Source organism: Callithrix jacchus, chromosome 9 (assembly GCF_049354715.1).
Source record: "Callithrix jacchus isolate 240 chromosome 9, calJac240_pri, whole genome shotgun sequence".
NCBI classification, from domain to species: Eukaryota; Metazoa; Chordata; class Mammalia; order Primates; family Cebidae; genus Callithrix; species Callithrix jacchus.
Window position 1 is genome coordinate 107,725,169 of NC_133510.1, and position 19,546 is coordinate 107,744,714.

At 38.4% G+C, this 19,546-nt stretch overlaps 1 protein-coding gene and 1 long non-coding RNA gene across 4 annotated transcripts in view; one reads left to right on the forward strand and one right to left on the reverse strand.

Annotated features, from left to right (window-relative positions):
* The first annotated feature begins 1,436 nt into the window (after positions 1–1,436).
* LOC118144328 (uncharacterized) overlaps positions 1,437–19,546 on the forward strand; it is an 86,575-nt gene continuing 68,465 nt past the window's right edge. Inside the window, exon 1 of the long non-coding RNA XR_004729047.3 lies at positions 1,437–1,594. This is a non-coding gene — a long non-coding RNA (uncharacterized LOC118144328). The remainder of the gene's footprint in view (positions 1,595–19,546) is intronic.
* Positions 5,377–19,546, reverse strand: part of SLC41A2 (solute carrier family 41 member 2) — a 163,558-nt gene continuing 149,388 nt past the window's right edge. For all 3 annotated transcript variants that reach the window (XM_035257448.2, XM_009004522.4, XM_009004521.4), the window contains exon 11: positions 5,377–8,150. In XM_035257448.2, the coding sequence (XP_035113339.1) occupies positions 7,965–8,150 (186 nt within the window). In that variant the 3' untranslated portion in view covers positions 5,377–7,964. The remainder of the gene's footprint in view (positions 8,151–19,546) is intronic.

The window sequence follows — 19,546 nt, forward strand, 5'->3', positions numbered from 1 at the left end:
CAGAGAGGGCGGGGAAACCTCCTTGAGTGTAAGTGATGAAGCATGCACAGGATAAAGGGTGACTGCTACCACTGTGTCATATTTGAAAGCTCTAGACCAGAGGCAACGCTGCAGCCAGATTGCTGACATAAGACAGCTAAGGCTTGAGCCCATGGGTTAACTATGGACAGTTAGTGACCCAGAGCTCTGAACTTGCCCGGTGTCTGACAGAGTCACACAAAATCAACATGTCATTTTGGTAAGTCATCAACTCATCAAATTGCCTTCCTGGAACTAGGGCTGGCCATAGAATCCTGGAACTACCCCACAGGCATGAGTCTCTGGTATCTGGTGGATCTCAGACAAGGGGAAAAACAGACACTGGGGCCCACTGGCCAGTCCCAGGCTTTGGATGGCAACTTACAAAACTGTAAGGTAGGAGCTTCTGCCAACTGGAGACCATACAAGACCAGTTCCAAGTTGGGGCATGGTGCCCAGATGGCAGTGTTGACCCCAGCTAGTGTTAGTATCGGGGGGAGACTTAGAAACAAGATGTAGAAATTAGGAATTCACTCTACAGGGGTGTGTGTGTGTGTGTGTTTGCATAGGGCCAGATAGTAAATATCTTAGGCTTTCAGGCTCTATGATCTTTTTTGAAGCTACTCATTCTCCTTTGTAGAAGGAGAGCAGCCATAGACCATATGGAAATGAATGGGGCATGGCTGAATTCTAATACGCTTTATTTATCCAGGCAGCAAACTCGATTTGGTCCACTGGCTGAAATTTGCCAAACTTTGCTGTAAATCATGCAGCAAAGGCCCAGCCTTTACTCACCTGGTAATGGTGGAATTACAGGCTAGGATGAAACGTGTGTTTGTAACTTTGTTATATACGGCCAGATTTCCCACTACAGAGCTTTTATCATTCTGTTCTACCACCAGCAATTTTGTCTCCCTACAGCCTTGCAAAAGAATTTCATCCAGTTTTGAGTTTTTGCCAGTCTGATAGGTAAGTAGTATCTCAGCGTGATTTTAATTAGCATTTCTTTTGAGTGGTATTAAGGACTTCTTTTTCTGTGAACCATCTCTCCTCTGGTTATTTTACTATTGGGCTGTAGGTGTTTTTCCCTTGATTTATAAAAGATCTTTATCGCTAAGGAGATTAACCTTCAATATATATTCTGTAGTTGTTGGATAAAGCATTCTATAGATGTCAATTAGGTCAAGGTGGATGAGAATGTTCAAATGCTTGAGATACTGAGTAGTCATTCAAGCAGAGTTGTCTGGGAGTATTTGGAAATACAGATTCGGAACTCAGTTGAGAGGCTGGGACTAGATAAACTTTGGAATAATCAGTATAGATGATATTGATAACAATAATATGAGTAAGATCACATAGGGAGAGAAAGCAGATGGAGAAGAGATGATAAAACTGAGCCCTAGAGCATTCCAGCATTTAGAGATTGAGAACGAGAGAAGCAGCCAACAAAACAAGCTGACAAGGGGCTTTCAGTAAGGCAAGAAAGAAAGCAAAGGGCAGACTTTCGGAAGCAAAGCAAAGTAAATATTTCAAGAAGGAAGGAAATTCTGTTAAATGACTTTAGAGATTAAATAAGGTAAGAATTCTTATTGGAAATTGATCATTGGATTTGGCAATACGGAGGCTACTGGTGACTTTGACAGTGAAATATATTTTTGGTAAGGAAGTTTAAGAGGAAGAGAATAATTTTGCATGAGAAAGAATCTTGAGTGGCATATTTTTGTCCAAACATCAAATGACTGGTTATTTAAGAAAGAGGAAGTAGAGAACAGAGCAAAAAAGCTAAGCATATCGTTGAATGTCTGAGAAAATCATAAGGTTTGTGAAGAATGAATTTATGAAAGGAATTTTTGTGTGATCGTGTTGGTAACAATTAGAAGGGAATCATTTGTAAGCTTTTCTAAGGATTGAGCTTTGATATTAAAAATACACTAACACAAAATTAAATTTTGGTCCCTTATGTTGGAATAGCAATGTTTTCTTAAATTATCGATCTGCTCTTAGCAAAAATTATGAGGTTTTTATTTTTAATTCTAAAATCTGCTTCTTTAGCAGCCATTTTCTAAACTATAGACAGTTTCTATTTCTGCCACATTTCTTCCTGACATTCATTTAATATCCCTAGTTTCAGGCTGAAAATGCTGTCTTCATTCAGATTGGTAATTTCATTTATCAAGGTAGAGTTTTCCTCTATTAAGCTTCTTACATCTATTTCTCAGTTCAACTTTTGCTCTGTCTTGTGACGTGATTTGCAGGTCACAACATCACTGCCTCCTGTTCTTCTTTCTCCCCTGGAGAAGGACTGAGATGATCTTGCTCTCCTTCAACTTTTTTGTCCGTTCCTTAACTTTTTCTCTAGGTCTAACTCTGCCGTTATAAGCTGACACAAAAATGCTTATCTTAAAGGCCTGGAAAATCAGTGTTTTCTTCTAGTATAACTTGATTCTGTCGGCTTTTCTTAATGTGTCTGCATTGTTCCATGTAACCAGAAAGCTTCTGATGATGTTACTAAGAGACATATAGTCCCCTGCTCAAGGTACTAGTTTCCTTGTTTACATTTCTGTGTAATATGGTACACCTTCACAACCTTCGGCCCACTCTTCCTGTGTCTGATTAAGTTCAAGTACGCTTTCATGAGGCTTGACTTCCAGATTATCTAAATAGGCTTCCCATATGGAGAAGCAGTTATACTGGAGGATTTTCTTTTCGGTAACTGGCCTGAAAAGCAAATATTTTATATTTTATCAAGAGAATTTCCTGTTGTTTTCTTTATTTTTATTGTTATGTAGAAAAACTGAGCTTTGAAAACTTGTGGGTTTTTTTTTTTTTTTTACATTTATGAAACTTTCTGTATTGCTTTTGTAGTCTTTTATCATTCTGGTTAAATGAATGACTATTATTTCACAGTAACCTGTGATCCTTGTTATGATCAAGTATTTTGAACTTTTTCACATCTTTGGCAGGCTTCTTCAGGATTAGCATTCTAAATTAAATCTTTTTGACCTAGAATTAACTTCAGGATTTTCCATTTGGGCCCCTGGAGAGCCTCAAAGGATGTATCTCTCATCTTGTAGAGATAGCAAATGACTAGGCTTGCTTAGTAAATTGTATGGGAAGTATTGTCAAATGATAATGTGATGCTAGGTTTCCTTTCAGTTACATTTATGGGTATGTTATTGATATGAATGTCCCAAAATTGTATAAAACTCTTAGAAATCTAATATCTTGGCCAAGTGTGGTGGCTCACGCCTATAATCCCAGCACTTTGGAAGGCCAAGGTGGGTGGATCACTTGAGGTCAGGGGTTCGAGATTAGCCTGACTAACATGGTGAAACCCCATCTTTACTAAAAAAACAAAATATTAGCCAGGTGTGTTGGCATGTGCCTGCAATCTCAGTCACTCTGGAGGCTGGGGCAGGAGAATCGCTTGAACCTGGGAGGCAGAAGTTGCAGTAAACTGAAGTTGTGGCATTGCACTCTAGCCTGGACAACAAAAACAAAACTCTGTCTCAAAAAAAAGAAAAAAGAATAGAAATCTATCTTATTGGTCATAATTCTGGTTATTATACTGTATGCCACAAAATAACCATTATTTCTTTGTCAATTGCTGATTATAATGAACCGAAGTCAGATTTTTAACCATGCCTGTTTTAAGTCTCTGTCATTTAGGGTTATTGTTTTGATATTTCTCAAAAAGCATTTGCAATTAGTTTCATGAAAAATACTCTAAAACAAGTACTGTCAAATACAGGTTTCTTTCTTTTTTTTTTTTTTTTTTTTTTTTGAGATGGAGTTTCGCTTTTGTTACCCAGGCTGGAGTGCAATGGCGAGATCTCGGCTCACTGCAACCTCCGCCTCCTGGGTTCAGGCAATTCTCCTGCCTCAGCCTCCTGAGTAGCTGGGATTACAGGCACGTGCCACCATGCCCAGCTAATTTTTTTTTTTTTGTATTTTTAGTAGAGACGGGGTTTCACCATGTTGACCAGGATGGTCTCAATCTCTTGGCCTCGTGATCCACCCACCTCGGCCTCCCAAATACAGGTTTCTAATAACTGTAAGATCAATGGACTAAATAAAAATTCTTCAAAACTCTAATGAAGAAACTGATAGGTTCATAAAACAGATAAGATAAAGCAAAACAAAAATTAATTACATGAGATTAAGCATTCCTATTGCAGTGCCTATTCCTGAATATCATTTTCTTTTAGAAACTTTCTGTTTGCTATTTAGGTTGACAACAAGTTTGCTTTCAGTAAAGTGCTGGGGACAAAGACCTGTCTCTCAGAAAGTGAAGTCATTGGAGAAACAGAGTAGGTTGCTGGGCAATTGAGGGTTAACTTGATGTCTGAAGTTATAAATTTAAAGATCTGTCCAGAGGAGTTGTGTGGTTTTCATGAGCCATATTAAGCACTCAGGTACAGGCAAAACATAGATGTTTTTATCCAGAGTTTGTGTTCCTTCCTGCCAGCACGAGAGAGGCAGTTGTTGGATGTATGGATTGATGAACCAAGCAATTTAAGTTGGATAATGAGAGAAGTGAGGAAATGAGGAGAGTATTTGACAGTCAAAAGTGGTAAAGCAATGCGTTGGAGGTCTAGATATGGTCAAAGCCCAATTTATTACAATTCATAAATATCCTGTGTATACATAAATTACCCGTCTCTTCTGGGAGATTTCCACACTGGCTTGATGTTATCTAGTTCATCAAGAAGTAAATATAACAAGACTGGGTAATTATTTCTTAGATTTTATTCTTAGTTGAGTTTACAACAATTTGAAGACTGCAGAAGCCCATTATAAATGGGTACACTATACCATAGATAAAAGGCAAGGAAGCCTAATTACTGGAAGATTTTTTTAAATGGTCTTTATTTGGCTACATCATTGATAGTCTATGGTGTAGAATTTCTTGACATCTCCCAGAAGATGTATTACTGTAAGTTTCCATTTTATCAGGTTCTAAGAAACTTTATTTTTGAAAGAAAAAAATGGTGGGCAAGAAAGGAAAACGTTTTTAAGAGAGTTATCTGTGTATAAATAAAGTGGCTGATAAATTAGTGAAAGGAAGAAGTTTGGAAAGCAGAAGTTTTAATGTTGTATAAAAATAAATACAGTGAACTAACATTACTTAAGACTGATAATAGACGATTGTTGTGGGTAAGTGAAATGAGTCATTTTATCCGTTGCATACTTATGGGAAGGCTTTCAAAAGGTCGGTAATAACTTAAAGGAATCTACATCCCTTTTATAATCAGCGAATTGGTGACTAATGTGTTTTTTTTCTCCTATTACATGCCTTTTAGACATTTGGTTGTTCTAACCAAGGTGGGGTAGCAAAAGAGAAACGAGACAGAACTCTATCAGTCATTATATTTATTTACCAGCATTTACAGCAAATGGCCAGACCTGGGCAAGGTGGTAGCAATGATGGATTCTACGAATTAAGGCATTGTTTTTTATTTCAAAATTTTCATTTACCTGTATTTTCCTTGGTCTTAGAAACATGAATAATTTAGAGCTGGCAATACTCACCATCAGGATATAATAAATGGAGGTTTCTCTGTCTGAAATCGAAAAGATGTAGTAACACTCTATTGTACTTTTAAAAATCCTATTTTTCCAGTTGGCCTCCTTTCAGTTAATTAGTTAGGTAGTCTTGGTACATTTGGAGGGTCATAAACGTGTCATAGAAAGAGTACTGGCATTATGAAAACCTGGATGTTAGGGATTTCACAATTTGGTCATTTTGCAGCTGCACAACTTTAGAAATGTAAGTTCTCTGAATGTCAGTTTCCTCTGCTATAAAATAGAGATAGGAATACCCATCTGACATATTTTTCAGGTACTATTGTGAGTATTAAATAATATTGCATATTTGAATGTGCACTGGAATGTGTAATACAACAGACTAAAGTTGTTGATTAATGCTTTAAAAATGTAGCTTTCACTGTATGTTTTTTGTTAAAAAAATCAAAATAGAAATCAGTGGGAAATGTAAATGTTTATGAATCATACAGCCCAAATGTAAATAAGTAATTTACAAATGCTTTACAATAAAATCAAAGATATTATTCATGAATTTTTAAAGTAAAAAATCTTTGCAGCTAAATATTCATCAACTTAAACTTATTCTTTCTTTTATAAGAATGTTCACTATGTGACATTATAACTCTCCAAAGGAGAAATTCTATAATTAGTTCAGTTCTCTGCCTTAAAAGTTTCATTATAAGGCAGAAGAATGGAATAATTAAGTTTAAAAATAAGCAAAAATATATAATTCTAAACCACAGCCCCCTCATTTAAAAGAGCTTAACAAGAATACTTTTCCCAATGTACTTATAAACAACCTAATATTTATATAATAACACAAACGTACAACTTAAATCATGATGATCAAAGGTAATGTGCAATTTGATACCCTTATCAGCTTAAATTATTAAACATCTAATGGTCTTGAGAGACTGCACTGAATTTTAAAAAATGAACCACATGTGCTTTAAAAATGGTTACCTATTGAATATGGTGTTGGTCAACTGTTTAGAATATAGGCCAGAGTTTTAGAAAAATATTTGAGAAATACAGTATATATGATAGGGTCCCATGCAGAAATAAGCCTGTACAAACAGATATGTTTAAGCGTGAACAATAATTGAGGTAATCGACTAACTTCTTTTTTTTAAAGGGTAAGTCACAGGCTTCTTTAAAAAGAGCAAATGAATCACTTGCTCATTTTAAATTTCTTATCTTGATTATATTAAATAGTACAGTTTTTTAAAAAATAAGAAATAATTAATTAGAGTGTAGGTAACAAATTAGCTGGGTGCGGTGGCACATTCCTGTAATCCCAGCTACTCAGGAGGCCGAGGCAGGAGAATCACTTGAACCCAGGAGGTGGAAGTTGCAGTGAGCCAAGATTGAACCACCACATTCCAGTCTGGGTGACACAGCAAGACTCCATCTCAAAAAAAAAAGAATATAGGTAACAAATAGTAAATTCTGGTCAGTAGCAACATTTTTGGACCAATGGCAAAAACATATTAATGAAATGTTTAAGAATAACTATATTGCTGATATTCTAACAGCACTATGATCTTTGCTATCAGCAATCCAAGATTTAGTTCTTCATCAGAAGTCTCTCTCTCTCACACACACACATACACATACACAATTTCTCACATCATCTTGTCTCTACAAATGCATCTCAGGTTATCTTCTGTTTTTGAAAATTACATTTTCTAAAACACAACAACATTTTTCCAACAAATAAATGATCAAAAAATGACCCACTCTTTCATTAAAGATTTCTGGAGATCACTCCATGTTTAACAATTAGCCTGACAAGAACTTGCAGAACTGAAATTGAATTGACATTGGCACAGGGTAATTTTAGATGGAGGTAAAAGTGAGTTTATCTTATGCACAGCAAAACGTATTTAGGTTAGTTTAAATAGGAGCAATTGGTAAATTTATCCTCAGCTAACATAGAGGTGGGCAATGTTAAAACGATTCAAAGCTTGGTTGGGCACCCTTCATTTTATAGTATGCCTGGGATACGGCACATCTGTGAGACAACAAAGGCTAAGAGCTCTGCTTCTAATCCTGCATTACAAATTTAATAATCAAGTACATTTGCTATGTTTGTGGTTTTAAAATTATTCACTGTAAACATCCCATATTATTTCCTAATTAGTTTCAGAGCTGGAGTCTATATCTATGTCTATGTTAAATTATCATTTATTCTATGAAAAGCAGCACAAATACTGTTCATTCTGGTTTTGACACAAATTCCTTGAAAAAAAAAAGTTAAGGCCATTTAATCGGATCAGGGCCAACTGACAATTACCCTGGCAAAAGTCAAACTACTGATTTAAGAGTTTTGAAAAAGAGCCATAAGTGGTTGTAGTGTATCTTCTTCCTTGGTAACTTGACACAGTTTGTAGGATTTATTAGTCTCCAACATCTCCATCTCGATCTCCAATAAGCCAAAGAAAATGAAAACTTAAGGCTAACAGAGCTGTCCCGAGCAGATCACCCAGTGCTGTTAGGTAGGGGATGGAGAAACTGTCTGGGTCCTTTCCTTTCCTCCAGAAGTGATGGACCATCCAGTCAGCAATCCACAGCAAAGTAAATACCTAGAACAGAACACCAGAGATTACTCCTGCTGCCCGGACATTCCTAGCTTATGAAACATGGCCACAAGCAGAAACCACTAGCTTATGGAAGGAACAGCATGGGTCTAAGTCAAGAACCATGCTTGAAAAGAAGAAATATTTGACAAGAGTATTTTCATTTCACAAGAAAAAAATAGCATGCATGGTTACAGGTACTAAAATTTTTCTTCAACTTTTCACATAGATCTCATTTTATTCTAGCCTCACACTAGCCACAATAATTCTTATATTTTAATAGCATTGTACGGTTTCCAAAAGACTGTTTCTCTATTCGATAAACCTGTGAAAAAGGAAAACATTATGAAGAAGGAAATAAAAATTAAAATCAGGAATTATTTAACCATCTCCTGATGCAGATATGTCAAACACAGAAAACTAACCATTCATTTACTAATTATAAGGCCATTTGTGACTTGCCAAGGAAAATTTCAGTGCAGTAGTAAGATCAATAACTAGAAGGTAAATACATTTAGAAATGGCTCGTCTATGTAGTTATAGATATAGACATAGATATATACATAAAATGGAAATATTTTAAAGGACTATTCAAACATGAAGATGTCACGTAAATATTTTCTGGAGTATCAGAAATATAAAGGCTTTTGTGATGCTTTGAACTTTGGGACCAGATAAATGCTTTTTTTCTCTGATCTGCCTAGAGTAGAGGATTTTCTAATTTTCATATCCCTGAAGCAGTAAAAGAAATTTGGGACTGGAAAGGATAATGCTCACTGGTTTTGGACAAGATGGCAAGTATAGCACAGTGGTTACAAGCACTTCTTGACAGCACTTCTCCATTGACTGCTAGCTGACTGTAGGCAAGTTGCTCAACTTTTCTGACTCTATCCAAATGAACATTAGAATGGTACTACCTCGTAAGACTGTTGTGAGGATTAAATAATATACTAAATAATTCAGTGCCTGACACACAATAAACTTTCAATAAACGCCTGTTATTAGTCCATGTTAACAGTATTATTATTCTATTTGTGGCCCCTCACGTATTGGGAACACCTAGTATTTTGCAGAAGGAAGTCCACCCCAGGTCTACAGTCTAGGCCAAGAGACCTTTCACTAACCTAGCAAGTAGGCCATGGGGGTGAGGCATTTGCCTTGGGACCCGAAGTGCTGTGTGTTACCATTTTAGCTCTGACACCTTTACCAGGAAGGAGAGTGGCTTCTCCAAACATAGGTAGACATGTACTTATTCCAAAGGCATATGAACTTTACAAGACTTTGGACATATGTCAGAGGTTGTACTTTAAGCCCCATTGTCTTTGCATATGATCAATTCTTCATTAGCGTTTCACTGGTAGAGACTGTTTTAGAATCATATAAAGTTTGACCAGGGAGTCTGTTTTGGGTATGGAGGAAGCATGAAACATTAGAAAGAATTCTGGACTTGGAAGTTATAAAATCTGGATTTGATTCTCAGCTCTGCTTTTGGGTAAGTTTCTTACCACTCTGAGCCTAGCTGTTATCATTTGAAGAAAATGTGGGGCCTAATATCTGCTAAACTTCTTGAAATAATAAGAGCTTTGGTTTAGGGAGATGAAAGAAAAGGCAAAAAGGCAGCATGATGTCAAGTTCCATCACTACAAGCATGATGCTCAGACTGAGACAGTCATCCCATGGGACCTCCAGTGAGCCAGGCCACATCTAGGCTCTGTTTTGGATGTCCTATTTTCAGAGAAACTGGTTCACATCTGCATCTTCAGTACCTGGCAAAGTCACTAATTTAAGAAGTAGATACCATCTGATTGATGGAATGCAAATCAGCTAGAGGCAATGTCATATAGAGATTCCTATGAGAATAAGAATTGTTCCTCCCGGTCAAGGAGGGTGGGAGATGTGAACTTAAGACAAAGGTTATCATGTCAGGAGATTCTAGGTTTATAATACGTTGCTTCATAAAGTAGAGTGTTAGGTTGAAGAAGACAAGACCAAAAGCAGAAGTTAAACAAGAATTGGCTATCCATAAATAGAAAAAGTTATGTAGTAAACGCTAAATTACTGAAGTATATAGAGGTTTAATAAGTAAATCTGTTGATTGAATAAGTAACGCATACAGGAGGAAACATTAGTTGTTAAAAGAATGAGGGTAGCTAATTTCTCTGGGACTAGCAAGAAAAATAAATGAGTAAATTTATAATACATAATGCATGTTTACATATTAATGTGTTAAATATATACTGCTATACATAAATTTATATGTTATATGATACATTTAGTAATGTCTTATATAATACTGCACTGAATAAGGGATTTTTCTGGAGCAGGGTGGCAAACTTGTAAATCTAGTTTTACTGCAACACAGCTCAGCCCACTGTTTATTTATTGCCTATTTAGTCGATTATTTAATCCTTGCTACATTCTCAGGAAGTAGGCAGGTTTGCCATTCCTAACGTTCATTTGCAGAAATTGAGTCGGAGAGGTTAAGCGGCCATGTAGTTGTCACAGAGAGCATATGGTCCACGAATCCTCTGACGTTAAAGAAAAACCTAAGGCAAAGTCCAAGAAACCTGTCCATGATCACAGAGCTGGTAAGTGGAGTCAATTTCAAACTCATGTTAGACTTTAGTCTAACACTAAAGCCCATGTTGTTTTTTATGTTATTATTATACTTTAAGTTCTGGGGTACATATGCAGAACATGCAGGTTTGTTACACAGTTACACATATGCCATGGGTGGTTTGCTGCATCCATCACCCTGTCATCTACATTAGGTATTTCTCCTAATGTTATCCCTCTCCTTGTCCCACACTGCCTGACAGGCCCCAGTGTGTGATGTTCCCCTTCCTCTGTCCATGTATTCTCATTGTTCAGCTCCCACTTATGAGTGAGAACATGCGGTGTTTGGTTTTCTGTTCCTGTGACAGTTTGCTGAGAATGCTGGTTTCCAGCTTCATCTATGTCCCTGCAAAGGACATGAATTCATCCGTTTTTATAACTGCATAGTATTCCATGGTGTATATGTGCCATATTTTCTTTATCCAGTCTATCATTGATGGGCATCTGAGTTGGTTCCGAGTCTTTGCTATTGTGAACAGTGCTGCAATAAACATACGTGCAGATGTGTCTTTATAACAGAATGATTTATCATCCTTTGGGTATATCCAGTAATGAGATTGCTGGGTCAAATGGTATTTCTAGTTCTAGATCCTTGAGGAATCACCACACTGTCTTCGACAATGCTTGAACTAATTTACACTCCCAGCAACAGAGTAAAAGCGTTCCTATTTCTCCACATCCTCTCCAGCATCTGTTGTCTCCTGACTTTTTTAATGAAGTGGCATGAGATGGTATCTCATTGTGGTTTTGATTTGCCTTTCACTAATGACCAGTGATGGTGAGCTTTTTTTCATATATTGTCTCTTTTTGAGAAGAGTCTGTTCATATCCTTCACCCACTTTTTGATGGGGTTGTTTTTTTCTTGTAAATTTGTTTAAGTTCTTCACAGATTCTGGATATTAGCCCTTTGTCAGATGGGTAGACAGCAAAAATTTTCTCCCATTCTATAGGTTCCCTGTTCACTCTCATGATAGTTTCTTTTGCTGTGCAGAAGCTCTTTCATTTAATTAGATCCCATTTGTCTATTTTGCCTTTTATTGCCATTACTTTTTGTGTTTTAGTCATGAAGTCCTTGCCCATGCCTGTGTCCTGAATGATAGCGCCTAGGTTTTCTTCTAGGGTTTTTATAGTTTTAGGTCTTTCATTTAAATCTTTAATCCATCTTGAGTTGATTTTTGTGTAAGGTGTAAGGAAGGGATCCAATTTCAGCTTTCTGCATATGGCTAGCCAGTTTCCCCAATATCATTTATTAATAGGGAATCTTTTCCCCATGGATTGTTTTTGTCAGTTTTGTCAAAGATCAGATGGTTGTAGATGTGTGGCATTATTTCTGAGGCCTCTGTTCTGTTCCATTGGCCTATATCTCTGTTTTGGTGCCAGTACCATGCTGTTTTGATTACTCTAACCTTGTAGTATAGTTAGAAGTCAGGTAGGTGATGCCTCCAGCTTTTTTTTTTTTTGCTTAGGATGGTCATGGCTATGTGGGATCTTTTTGGCTTAGGATAGTCATGGCCGTGTGGGCTCTTTTTAGTTCCATATGAAATTTAAGGTTTTTTTTTTCAATTCCATGAAAAAAGTCGATGGTAGCTTGATGGCGATAGCACTGAATCTATAAATTACTCTGGGAAGTATGGTTAGAATCACAATATTGATTCTTCCTAACCATGAGCATGTATTTTCCATTTGTTTGTGTCCTCTCTTATTTCCTTGAGCAGTGGTTTGTACTTCTCCTTGAAGAGGTTCTTTACATCCCTTCTTAGTTGTATTCCTAGGCATTTAATTCTCTTTGTAGCAATTGTGAATGGGAGTTCATGCATGATTTAGCTCTGTTTGTCTATTATTGGTGTATAGGAATGCTTGTGATTTTTGCACATTGATTTTGTAGCCTGAGACTTTGCTGAAGTTGCTTACCAGCTTAAGGAGATTTTTGAGCTGAGACAATGGGGTCTTCTAAATACACAATCATGTCATCTGCAAATAGAGACAATTTGACTTCCTCTTTTCCTAACTGAATACGCTTTATTTCTTTTTCTTGCCCGATTGCCTTGGCTACAACTTCCAATACTATGTTGAATAGGAGTGGTGAGAGAAGACATTCTTGCTTTGTGCCAGTTTTCAAAGGAAATGCTTCCAGTTTTTGCCCATTCAGTATGATACTGGCTGTGGGTTTGTCATAAATAGCTCTTATTATTTTGAGATACAGTCCATCAGTACCTAGTTTATTGAGAGCTTTTAGCATAAAGGGCTGTTGAATTTTGTCAAAGGTCTTCTCTGCATCTATTGAAATAATCATGTGGTTTTTGACTTTGGTTCTGTTTATGTGATGGAATACATTTATTGATTTGTGTATGTTGAACAGCCTTGCATCCCAGGGATGAAGCTGACTTGATCATGATGAATAAGCTTTTTGATGTGCTGTTGGATTCAGTTTGCCAGTATGTTATTGAGGATTTTCATATCAATGTTCATCAGGGATATTGACCGGAAATTTTCTTTTTTAGTTGTGTCACTGCCAGGTTTTGATATTACGATGATGTTGGTCTCATAAAGTGAGTCAGGGAGGACTCCCTCTTCTTCTATTGTTTGGAATAGGTTTAGAAGGAATGGTACCTCTGGTGGAATTCAGATCTGGTCCTCTACTTTTTTTGGTTGATAGGCTATTAATTGTTGCCTCATTTTTAGACCTTGCTATTTGTCTATTCAGGGATTCAACTTCTTCCTGGTTTAGTCTTGAGAGGGTGTAAGTGTCCAGGAATTTATCAATTTCTTCTAGATTTTCTGTTTTATTTGCACAGAAGTATTTACAGTATTTATTATCTGATGGTAGTTTGTATTTCTGTGAGATCAGTGGTGATATCCCCTTTATCATTTTTTATTGCATCTATTTGATTCTTCTCTCTTGTTGAATTTATTAGTTTGGCTAGCAATCTATCTATTTTGTTGATTTTTTTCAAAAAACCAGCTCCTAGACTGATTTTTTGAAGGGCTTTTTGTGTCTTTATCTCCTTCAGTTCTGCTCTGATCTTAGTTATTTCTTGTCTTCTGCTGCCTTTTGAAGTTTTTTGTTCTTGCTCATCTAGTTCTTTTAATTGTGATGCTAGGATGTTGATTTTACATCTTTCCTCCTTTCTCTTGTGGGCATTTAGTGCTATAAATTTCTCTCTACACAATGCTTTAAATGTGTTCCAGAGATTCTGGTACATTATGTCTTCATTCTCATTGGTTTCAAAGAACATCTTTATTTCTGCCTTTCATTATTTATCCAGTCGTCATTAAGAAATAAGCCCATGTTCTTAACCATCACTACAGTACCTTGTTTCAGTAAAAAAAAAACAAGAAAAAAAAAACTCTACATTGATAAGAGCATAAGCTGGTACAACTACTTTGGAGAACAATTTGGTATTATCTATTATATGTGAAGATGTGCATCTCCATAATTCAGGAATCCTACATAGAAATAATGATTTTTTTTCCTGTACCACTGGGGGAAAAAATAGTAAAATTATTCATGGCTAAAGGATACTAGCTTAGGGATTCTACTGACTCTAGGTCTCCCTGTTGCTATTCCAAGAACTGAGAAGATCAGTATCTTGGTGTACTTATGGAAACTGTGCAGAGAAATTTTTATACAAGCATACTGAGGAATGTGCAAGAATATTCACTGCGTGTCTGTTGTAAGAGCAAAAAATTGATTCTATTGACACAGAATGGTGAAATTCATTGTTAAGTCACACAACTGAACATTATATAAAGCTAAATATGTGAAAATGAACTATATAAATCTCAAAAGCACAAGTTGGATGAAAAAAGACTATGCATATGATTTTTAATGAAGTTTATAAATATGAAACTATGTTACTGATAGATATATACATTTGTGGCAATAGTATAGTAAATAGTGTAGTATAATGGTGAGAAAAGATGCCAATTTAGAATGCTGATAACTATTAGGGAGGGATGAAATGAGCTCGAGAAGGGACAAACAGGAATTACCAACCATATATATGATGCATTTTTATCATTTTGAAATATTTGCTTCAGATAATTGATAAAGCTGAGTAGTAAATACATGGTTATCTTATTTCCTCTTGCTGTATGTTTATATTTCATAATTTAAAAAAATGTAAACAGCTGGGATAAAGGTAACTCACTGACCATTATGAGCTACAACTTACAATATCTACTGAGAGGGACATGTGAGAAAGGAAGTCAGTATATCCTGTAGAATCCACAAAAGGTTTGTACTTGGAAGTATCAGATGGTGCTGAGGCTGAAGGTGGGCCTAAGGCCAAAAGATGACTTACATGTCTGTGAGTAGAGCTAGCTCCACGTTCATCTTTTCGGTAAACTGTCCTCTCCATGTAGGAAAACAGAAAGATGTTTTCTGGAGAAACTGAGTGGTAGAGACTCAGGACTCCAGGACACTAGAAACTGTGAGGTTCTGGCTGAGAATCAGGGGTAACTGAGTCTGCATACCTAACCCGAGAATTCCTCCAGACTTGTATTTTCTTCTGAGAACAGGGGCAGGCAGGAGGATGACCCCTAGAAGGGAGAGTAGATGCTCACATTTGGAGGCCCCCAGTTAAATGGCCAGTCTCCCGTCCTTTAATAGCAAAGCATCCATTCAACAACACACCCCTGCTTCCATGTTACTTAACCTTTCCATGTGTCAGTCTCCTCCCTGTCCCTGTTCAAGTTAGAGATGTGATGTGAACATTAAATAATGCAGAATGGTTAGAACAGTACTTGGCACATTGGAAGAACTTAAAAAAGATTTGCTATGATTTTTTAAAAACGGATTATGAAGAAATAAGAATCTGAGTTTTTTCAACAGCAAGACTAGGAGACAAGCAGTAACATCTTCAAAATCCTGAGAGGGAAATAATTCCAATATATACATCTGCGCCCAATTTATCAATCAAGTGTTGAGAGTAATGAAAGGTCTTTTAAGACATGCATGCACTCAGAAAATATTTCTCCCATGTTCTCTTTCTTTAAAACTGTTATGAAAACGTGTTGAAGCAAAATGAGGGCATGATCCGAGAGAGAAATGGAATCCAGAAAATGGAAGGGGCAATGTAAAGAGCAGTGAGAGAAGGTTCCATGATGACAGCTGTGCAGTGGGCCGGGGCACCGAGGCCAGAGCAGGAGGGCGAAGTGCTCTGGAAACGAGGTCTCCATGATAAAGGCAAGTGGGCAAATTATCAATAATAAACTTTTGGGGGGCAAAACACTAACTATAGGCATGTGACAGCTATTGGAGGGCTTCCAAAAAAAATTAAAAAATTCAGGCCGGGCACACCATAATCCCAGTACTTTGGGAGGCCAAGGAGGGTGGATCACCTGAGGTTAGGAGTTTGAAACCAGCTTGGCCAACAAGGTGAAACCCTATCTCTACTAAAAATACAAAAATTAGCCTGGTGTGGTGGTGTGCACTTGTAATTCCAGCTACTTGGGAGGCTGAGGCAGAAGGATCACTTGAATCCAGAAAGTGGAGCCAAGATCACACCACTGCACTTCAGCCTGGGTGACAGAGCAAGGCTCTGTCTCAAAAAAGAAAAAATAAATTCAGCAAACTGACACAAGAACAGAAAATGAAATACCGCATGTTCTCACTCATAGGTGGGTGTTAAACAATGAGAACACATGGACACAGGGTCTGTTGGGGGGAAGAGGGGAGGGACAGCAGGGGGTAGGGAGTTGGGAGAGATAGCATGGGGAGAAATGCCAGATATAGATGAAGGGGAGGAAGGCAACAAATCACACTGCCACGTGTGTACCTATGCACCTATCTTGCATGTTCTTCACATGTACCCCAAAACCTAAAATGCAATAAAAAAAAAATTCATGAATGTAGTAAACTATGCAAGTGGAAAAATATGGTAATTATCTCCAGAAGAAAATTAAAAAGAGATAAAGAAAATAGAATATACTACCCAGCTCTGTGAGAAATGACATTTATAAGTCATAGTCATAAAACCATATTCATTTATTTAAAAAATATGGGCCAGGCATGGTGGCTCACACCTGTAATCCCAGCACTTTGGTGGCTGAGACGGGGGGATCAAGAGGTCGAGGGATCAAGAGGTCGAGATCGAGAACATCCTGGTCAACATGGTGAAACCCCATCTCTACTAAAAATACAAAAAATTCTTCTCCTTGGTCAATTTGGCTGTTGAAACTTGTGCATGCTTCACAAAGTTCTTGTGTTGTGTTTTTCAGCTCCATCAATTCACTTATATTCCTCTCTAAGTTGTCCATTCTCATTAGCATTTCATCAAATCTTTTTTCAAGGTTCTTCGTTTCTTTGCATTGGGTTAGAACATGTTCTTTTAACTCATGGAAGTTTCTCATTACCCACCTTCTGAAGTATGATTCTGTCATTTCATCATACTCATTCTCCATCCAGCTTTGTTCCCTTGCTGGTGAGGAGTTGTGATTCCTTGTAGGAGGAGAGGTATTCTGGATTTCGGGTGTTTTCCTCCTTTTTGTGCTGGTTTCTTCCCATCTTTGTGGATTTATCCACCGGTCGTCTGTGTAGTTGCTGATTTTCAGATTGGGTCTCTGAGTGGACATCCAGATTGTTGGTGATGAAGTTATTTCTGTTTCTTAGTTTTCCTTCTAACAGTCTGGCCCCTCTGCTGTAGAACAGCTGAGGTCCACTCCAGGCCCTGCTTGCCTGGGGATCACCTGCAGCAGCTGCAGAACAGTAAAGATTGCTCCCAGTTTCTTATTCTGTTATCTTTGTCCCAGAAGGATGCCTACACAGGGGTCAGGGAGCTGCTTGAGGAGACAGTCTGTTCTTTATAGGAGCTCAAGTGCTGAGCTGTGAGCTCCGTTGTTCATTCAGAGCTTCTAGGCAGGTACGTTTAGGTCTGCTGCAGAACTCATAAACCCCCCCCCTTTTTTTTCTCAGGTGCTCTGTCCTGGGGCATGAGGGCTTTATTTATGAGTATCCATTGTGCTGCTGTCTTGTTTTTTCAGGGCTGCCCTGCCCAGCAAGGAGGCAGCCTAGTCACTGTCTGCCTGCAGAGGCTTTGCTGAGCTGCTGTGGGCTCTGCCCTGCTGCGGTGTGAACTTCCCTGCAGTCCTGTTTATATGGGTGTGGTCAGAACTGCCTAGGCAATGGTGGCCTGCCTCTGTAATGACAGAGTCTCTCTGTTATGGTGGGTTGTCTCGGCAACAGCAGGCTGCCTCAGCAATGGTGGACTACCTTCACGGGGGGGGGGGGGGGATTGCCTGGGCAATGGCGGATGCCCCTCCCCCACAGAGCTGGGCCATCTCGGGTTCAGCTGTGCTTGTCGTGAAACTCTCAACCCCGAGCGTTTCCAATTGGTTTTTTTTTTTTTTTTGTAGGGGTGGGACCCGCCAAGCCTGAACACCTAGCTCCCTGCCTCAGAGCCTTTTTTTTTTTTTTTTTTTTTAAGTTGAATGGTTGACTCTCTCCCAAGTGTTCCAGTCATCTGCTGAAAGGATGCTGGGATCTGTGCGATTTCCTGTGCGGCGACCCACTGTGCCGGCTGAAACAACGGCACTGCCCGGTAATCTCCCTGTTTCAGACCGCTGTTTAATCAGATGAATGGGCAAATCTGCCTTCTCAGAGCTCCAATTGCCAGCTTAAAAGGGCAACCAGACCAGTGTATTTTGTATGAAGAACTGCTGCACCAGGGTGCTGGAAAACAGCCACACTGACCAAAACAGCCATGCTGGCGACCTGTGGGCCTCCTCTGCCCGGGAATCTCCTGGTTTGTGGGCAATAGAGATCCATCTGGAAATGCGGTGTCCACTCACCCTCTGCACTTTCACTGGGTGCTGCAATCCTGAGCTGTTCCTAAAGGGCCATCTTGGTGGTTTAAAAAATAAACAAAACAAAACAACAAAAAAAAACAGAGTCTCAATATGTCATCCAGACTGGAGTGCAGTGGCATAATCTCGACTCACTGCAACCTCTGTTTCCCTGGTTCAAGTGATTCTTGTGTCTCAGCCTCCCAAGTAGCTAGGACTACAGGCGTATATCAACATGCCTGGCTAATTTTTTTTTTTTGTAGAGATGGGTTTTCACCATGTTGGGCAAGCTAGTCTTGAACTCCTGACCTCAGATGATTCACCCACCTCAGCCTCCCAACTGACTTTTAAAAGCCAGACACAACTGGCTTTTAAAAAACTGAAATAGAGTAGAATGGTCGAGAATAGAAAATAGCATATATAACACACAGTAAGGGTATTTCATAAAACTTTTGTTTTAGCTATGAATTAACACATTTATCTATGTATTCATATGTTTTAGAATAAACATATTTCTTATGAGTGCTGTGGTCAAAATATATGAAAGCTACTCTGTCAGGTGTGGTGGCTCATGCCTATAATCCCAGCACAATGGAAGGCCAAGGTAGGTGGATCACTTGAGCCCAGGAGTTTGAGACCAGCTTGGGTAACAGTGAAACTTGTCTCTACAAAAATTGTAAAAATTAGCCCCTTGTAGTCCCAGCTACTTAGGTTGAGGTGGGAGGATCCCTTGAGTCCAGGAGGCACTGTACTCCAGCCTGAATGATAGGGCAAGATTATGTCTCAAAAAAAAAAGGAAGATGGCAGCATAGGAACAGCTCCACTGTGCAGCTCCCAGTGATATAGATGCAGAAAGTGGGTGATTTCCACATTTCCAACTGAGGTACCTGGTTGATCTCACTGGGACTGGTTGGACAGTGGGTGCAGCCCAAGGAAGGTGAGCCAAAGCAGGGTGGGGCATTGCCTCATCCAGGAAGCCGAAGGGGCCAGGGAACTCCCGC